The 7,244-nt window shown below is 41.1% G+C and overlaps 1 protein-coding gene across 2 annotated transcripts in view; it reads right to left on the bottom strand.

The window, feature by feature from the left end:
• nr6a1a (nuclear receptor subfamily 6, group A, member 1a) overlaps window positions 1-7,244 on the bottom strand; it is a 76,160-nt gene that overhangs the window by 67,014 nt on the left and 1,902 nt on the right. For both annotated transcript variants that reach the window (XM_083554194.1, XM_083554193.1), the window contains exon 2: window positions 6,564-6,608. In XM_083554194.1, coding sequence (XP_083410320.1) covers window positions 6,564-6,608 — 45 coding nt within the window. The remainder of the gene's footprint in view (window positions 1-6,563; window positions 6,609-7,244) is intronic.

Genomic DNA, 7,244 nt, shown 5'->3' with positions numbered 1-7,244 from the left:
TGGAAAGTGTCTGAAGAGTTCATGACTTGTGCGGCTGGAGAACTGAACTTTTAGGGAGTAGACGATGCGGTGACACTGGAGCCCTGACTCACTGTGTTATAACAGGCTCAGAAACCGCCGCTGCTAAACAAGCGAGCCGTCTGTCTGCTGCGTTCGCGCCCTCTTCCTTTGACCTCCTGCTTGTTTTGGTTTTTTCTTGCTGCAGCTACAGGGAATAATGAATGTGTGTGGGGTGGGGAATTCAATTCTGACATCAGATCGCTGATTACAGCAATTATTTCGAATCATCAGAGTTGGACCCGCTGCATGAGCCATGCTTTGGAATGAACGAGTTACGTGACGAGGGGAAAAAAAACAAAAACTTGCTGATATGGCGAGATGATTATTTATGGAAGGAGTCTCCGGTGTCAGAGGTAAAAGCTGAATCGGAAAACAGGAAAGCCTTCAGGACAGCGCAGGGAAACAGAAGGGAGATTTAGCAGAAATGAGAACGGGTACTTATCGGATTAATAATCGGATGTACCTCCGTTTTCATCCTGTCGTTGATTATTTTCCTAAAACGCCACACCCGCCCCGAGCTCAGTTCAGGCTTGTTAAACCCGCTGAATTGACAGGCAGTGACAGGAGGAACAGGACGACACTTTTCTGCTTGACCTGGAAGCTCTCAGCCGGGCCTCACGGGCCCGTGTTCAGACGCAGCAAAGCGAGGAATAAACCCAGTCTCTCCATCAGCATGAATTATATAAAAACTAAAAAAAAAAAAGTTGATTTCTGCTGCAGCAGTTTCCAGCATGTTTAACAGTTAATGTTCCGAGCAGACACTGTCGACACCAATGAGGAAAAAAACCCTGCATCTGCATCCTTTAACCACAATTATATATATAAAAAAAACATGCCACTGCAGAGTAATGGGTTTACAGTGAATTATTTACTCGCTCGATGGATAGATAATTGCATTTATCCTCAACCCCCTTCCCAAGCTCGGGAACTGAACCATGGCGTCACCATTTGTCTTCTGCAAATCAAATCCAATTGCTTCCCATTTAATTTGTCGTAAATCAAAAAAAAAATAAAAATAAAAAATAAAAACTATTACTAAACCACACGGAAGAAAGAGAAGTGTGTGTTTCCTTAAAAAGGTTTTCTTGCCAACTTCTGAGCAAGAGAACGGGAATCAAAGTTCGAGAAACGGAGTGAGTGAGTGTTTATGAGGAAAAGAGAACGAAGGAAGGCATATGTTTGCCTCAGTTGTGTGAGGACAGCGCTGAAGCATGTGCGTGGGCTTGTGGCCAGCGCACTACATCTGGGTGTCGAGTTCAACGAGGGCAAATGAGGATCTGAGTGAAGGGCCTTTATCTGCCCCTGATCACTGGCTCATGCCTCCATGTGGTCGTCTTAAAAAGTGCATGCTGGGATTTACGGGAGATACGATCGAAGGGAACAAACGTCAGTGTTAAGTAGCGATTTAAAGCTAAAAATATAAAAAAATGTCTAAATTCTAGAATAGTGGGGGAAAAATTGTCGTTATATCTGATATTATGAGTACAGAATTTCGAGTGAAAATATGTGATATTAGGAGGAACAAAAAAACTATATTTCAACAAAGTCTTAATTCTTTCAGACACTTCAGGAATAAAAACATGATTTCAAAGTCGTATCAGGGTGAAAATTGCAATAAAAAAAAAAATATTGGCAAAATTTTGAAAATGTTTAATATCTAATAGAGAAGTTTTACAACAAAGTCAGACAAACATCTAGAATAAAGTCATAATATGCTGAGTGCTGATTTTTACCATTTTGTCAGAGAATTCATTCCTGATATTCCTGACTATTTCCTGACATTTGATACTTGAGTTTTTTTATGATGTTAATCTAGAAATATTGTGTTGTATTTATCGTATTGTACATGGTATGTAAATTTTGACCCTAATATGTTGCTGTTTCCAAATTAAATAATACAATCGATATGCACTATATAAAGAAAAAGTGTTTGTGAACACCTGAGCATGATTGGTATTTGTTTTAAGAACATTCAAATCCACATTCAGGCCTCATTTCCTGTTCTTATAACCTCCACTCCTCTGGGGGGGGGATGTTCCACTAGATTTTGGAGTGTGCTTGTGTGTTAGTAAAGTCAGGCACTAATGTAGTCGTCATTCATTCATGCTCCGTGCTCTATTGCAGGAGATCTGGACACATATTACTGGAAAAGTCGGGTGTCCAAATACTTTGGACCGATGTGTTTCATGAACTTAACGAGTACAGTTTTTATGCATTTCTTCAGCAGTCGGACCTTTTTCCAACTCGATTAAAGCCAATTTTTTTTTAATGGTGGTTCTGGGGGTGGGAATGATAAATGATGAAGAAAAGAACATGGGGATAAATTATAAATTAGGCTGGTATTTGTATCACAGCACACGCTGAACTCTGCAGTCTCGGTAAACGAAGCAGGGTTTCCTACTGGTCTGGAGAGGGCGAGAGCTAACGCACGCTCGTTAACTCGCAATTCCTTTCAGCCCCTCAGCGATACGCGCTAGTGGCCTGGAGGGATGTGACAAACTTATTCTAATTACACCTGAGTGGGACACAGAAGATTCAGTGGAAGGTCTGAAACGCTGTCCCGATATAGCAAGAGTTTCACCTTGAACGATATTGCTGAATGGGAGACTGATTTTTTCCCTCAAACGTGGGATGGGTTTTCTGACTGGCTTGATTTTATTCCATGTTTTACTTACCCTAGTGTAATACTGAAACTTCAGGGGGAGATGTTATTTGCTGCTGCTGTGTGGAATGAAGAAAGCGCATGAACTACATGAACTCTACACTACATATCGAAAAGTTTGCAGACACCGAATCAAAGTACTTTGCTTTATGTTCATCACATTCCATATTTAGTCCCAATTTGCTCTCCCTCCACTCTTCTGGCAAGATGTTCCCCCAGATGGAATCAGGAGGTACAGTCAGTGTTTACATTCATCCCAAAGGTGTTCAGTAGGGATAAGATTAGAGCTCTATAGCAGGCCACTCAAGATCTTCCTCTCTAAACCATATCTTCATGTAGCTCCCTTTGTGCACAGGGGCACTGCCATGCTGGAACAGGATTTTAGGTTTACAAGTTCAAATGAACACAATTTTTTTTTTTATATCGCATCCAAATGGCTCCTGCTTTGTGGTAACAGTTTTGGAGAAGAATCGCATACAGCAGGAAAAGTCATGTGTCCCAATACTTTTGTCCAGATAGTGTATGAATGTTAGATGTTTGGCAAAGGTCATGGCAGTATTTTGAATTGAATTAATTCATTGAATATTGAATATGAAATAGATCTTAGATTCCTCCTAACTTGTTTTTTTTTTTTCGTATCCATGAATTGATTATTTAAAAAGTAATTGTTAAAGAACGTTTTCTAATAATACTAATATCAGAAGACACCGAAGCTTCCAGATCGGGTGTCTGTATCTAAAAAAGTGCGAGTGAGATCATCTGTACTCGCATTGGAAGCCGTTTGGGATGTGACCTACCTGGAGGTTTCTCATGGCTTTGGGAAAAAAACAAATTGAAACGGTTTATTACATTTTTTTAGGTTTTCCATTAAACACTATACAATACTATGCATTTACTTCAAAAGCTCCACACCTTCTATCTGCAATTCCAGCAAAGTGAAATGAAGAGCGAGTTGTGCATGGGTTGTGAGGATGTATGGGTCAACACAACACAACAAAACAAAACAACACAACACATCTCCAATGCCCCTGCACAGGGGGTATCATTCCCCCCCATACACAAACCATCTGACACAGGCGCAGCTTTAACAGGGCGACCGGCATGCTGACTGGCCACCTTTCCTATAATCCGTTCGGTCGCGGAGGCCTGTGCGAGGCCGCCGATTGGCTGGGGCGCTCGCGTATCCGTGGAAACCAGCGAGATGGATCAGGAAGTTGACAGGTTGCTCAGATTAAGGACAGCGCCCCGCTTTGTTTGGGGTTTAAGACCCTGCACAGCTCTATTAGACCCAAACAAATCCTGATTTTCTATCACACGCACACACAAACACATCTGACCTTAATAACGGCTGAATCTGAGGTTTGAAAGCTTGCAGGAACACCTCGTGCTCAGCAGCACTTTCATACACAACTGCTTTCGAAAGGGTTTAATATTAGACTGCAACATGCGTGGTTTTTTTTTTTTTTGCTTTGAACTTTCGATCGTGTTTACACTTTTAATCTTATACGGTACATCAACCTTCTGCCCCAAGTGCAAAGATCAGGGAGAGAAGAAAAAAACTAAAGAAATGATTTAGGGGTAAGCAGGAAATTGTATGTTAATACAGGACATTGTACAGTTTATAAAGAATTCAAGTATGACATCATCCATATGTGAAGAAAAAAAAAATATTGTGATTGTTGGAAACGTTTAGAAACACTGTTGTGTGTGAAATTCAGTTAGTTTACTGAAATAATGATCGTGGCATAGAGAGTTCTGAGCCGTCGCAGTAAACACCGGCCGCTCCTGACCCGGCATCATAAATACCACAAAACATAAAGCTTCGGCTGAATCTGGTATGGTGCTGAGGAATCCTGGGAGCAAACGCAATTTAACGCATTTACAGCCCAATCATGTTCGAGCTCATAAATCAATTACGGCCTCGGGGCGACAATAGAAACCTTTCACTGGCCAGTGGTTTAACAGGTCCCCTATGCCCTTTTCCCCAGATGATCGGAGTTTCCCACAGGTTTACACGGGTCAGTCACGCCGGGGTCGTGAGCGCCTGAACTCAGGCTGACCTCCTTTAGACTTCTGCTCCTACTGTGGCCACCGGGGACAAACTGTTTTCATGGAAACGGCAGCACTTCTCGGGGCAAACCCTCACACTTAAATAAAAAAAATATTAAAAGTCGTTTAAATGCGAAGACACGCAGCAGGGCGTCTGACGGAATCTCTGAACGTCTGGGACGTTTCCGAACACCTGGAATCCCGGACGCACAACCGCAAGAATTCCTTTTGAATTATTATTGGAGTAAAAATCAGCCCCTTTTTAAAGCTAATCAGAAAGGGGTTCGTTCAACTCGGCTCCAGCAAGTGGTCTAGAAATGTAATAAAGCGCTTGTTGAAGATTAAGTACATGATTCGTGTGGCAAAAACACAAGACCCTGAAGTGCCATCATACACTCCATGCACTGTACAGAGAATCACACACGAGTGCCTGATTAATAGTGATTTGTTTCTGTTGATAATTAGTACATATACAAAAGACCGGACGTTGCGATACACATATGATAAAAAAGTTTTTTTAAAACAGCAATACGAGGACCTGATTGAGCTCCGCCCTCCTCAAGAACTTTATATTATTTCCTTCTCTCGAATTTAAAACATGAAAACATTTTCATTTTCTAGTTTCTTCCACCCTTTAATTTCCATATTATTCCCACTATAAATTCTTATTATCATTATTATAATTTATTGCGATTTTCCTTTGAAACAGACATGCACTCCGTAACCCGACACGAATTGTTTTGTCATGCTGATGAAGCACCTTGAAATTGAAATTGGGTACGACGGAGAGCAGGAGTGAGAGAGAGAGAAGATCAGATGAACTTGAGCTGAACCCGAACATTCCCACACATGCACATCACACTGTGCAGCAGGTCACGATCACATGACCACAGGTCAGAGGTTACGCAGAGTGCGAGTTATTACGTTGGAAGACATTTTTTCTAACAAAAACAAACAAACAAAACAACAACAACAACAACAAAAGATGATACGCGGCGGTTTAACTTTAATTATTACACGTGATCGAATTTCCTTTTGCTTTGTTAAAAAATCTTAAGCAGATCAATACAATGAAACAAACAAACAAAAAACTTTTTATCCTTCATTCACACATTGTGCGGTTTATGGTGAAGAATTGTAGCGTGTCCATGTGTTTTTTAAATATATTTAATCCATTTGTTCATTGATAACGTTGGTTTTGATAAATGAGCTCAGGTGAACGTTTTTTTTTTTTTTTTTTGGGGGGGGGGGGGGGGGGGCGTGTTTATAGGTTTGGACACATGCCTCCTCGAAGGGGCCCGTTTTGAGTATTTGGACTTCAGGGTAGCATTGACGTTTACGAGACACATAGAATTGGATTCGTTTCTTACAAGAAAATAAATGGAACGATCATGAAGAGTACAGTATTAATATAACAGTGTGGGGAAGAGAAGGCGAATAATTTTGTCAAACGGAAATTCAGCACCTATGAGGGTTTCATCAAAGCAAAGAAACACACTACCAACCAACTCCAGTATGAAGTGCAAAAGAATCCATGCTATCCTTTAAACACAAAGCATTTTATATGAAGTGCAAATTCAGTAACTGTTTTTTCTTATGCACTAGAGCAGAAAGGAGACAGCACCCCCTAGTGGACACAAACTCTACAGCCAGGATTAATACACGAGTGTGTGATATAAATTTGGATTAATTTCTGTTGGTAAGACCCATGAGTGTGAAGTACAGTCCTGGTGTCTGAGCTTCTGTTGCCGCTCAAATTGGTGTCTAAAATATGCTTGCAAATCCGACTCACCTGTCCCATTGCGCTCATCTGCTTCCAAGAACTCGGCACAGAAACCTATACGAGTGAGAGGGGAAAAAAAAAAAGCGTGTAGTGACCCTGTGTGTAAGTTGACCTCTGGGTTACAATTTTGTCTTAAATACAATTTAAAATGTACAGAAAAATAAGACAGAACTTGTTAAAACAACTGTTTTTTTATCAGCAATAAAACAAGCAAGTGAAAGAAAGTCTTCAGAAGAACCGTGGCTTGACTCTAAAAGATGCTTAGAAATAAATACTTCCTTAAATAACACATGAAATTAAATTACTGATGTTTTAGGGCGAAGGATCTTTTTTTTTTTTTTAAACAAACACACACGCGCAATGAGCAAACCTTTGTTTAACAAATCCAATCAATTCCATCCGTCACCCTGATGAAAACCTGGCCTTCACTTTTTTTCCCATCAGGGCCAAAAGGTGGAGGACACATGACCTTCATCCAGGTGGTGGTGTGGGTCATTAGAGGAGCGCCTAGTGCTAAATCTATTAACATAGCAATAGAGCGCCGTACCTTTGTCCTCGCCTCGATGGCCACGCGACACCCACACACAACGATTGACAGAGCAGCTCCATGCCTGCAGGGCTCAGGGGGGCAAATGGCCTACGATCAACCCTGAGATCAAACAGCTGAATTTTACAGCCCTAATCCTCCCC

The sequence above is a fragment of the Silurus aristotelis genome (assembly GCF_946808225.1).
Source record: "Silurus aristotelis genome assembly, chromosome: 11".
Classification (NCBI taxonomy): domain Eukaryota; kingdom Metazoa; phylum Chordata; class Actinopteri; order Siluriformes; family Siluridae; genus Silurus; species Silurus aristotelis.
The sequence above is the reverse complement of the archived record's forward strand: the minus strand, read 5'-3'. Positions and strand labels throughout refer to the sequence as shown.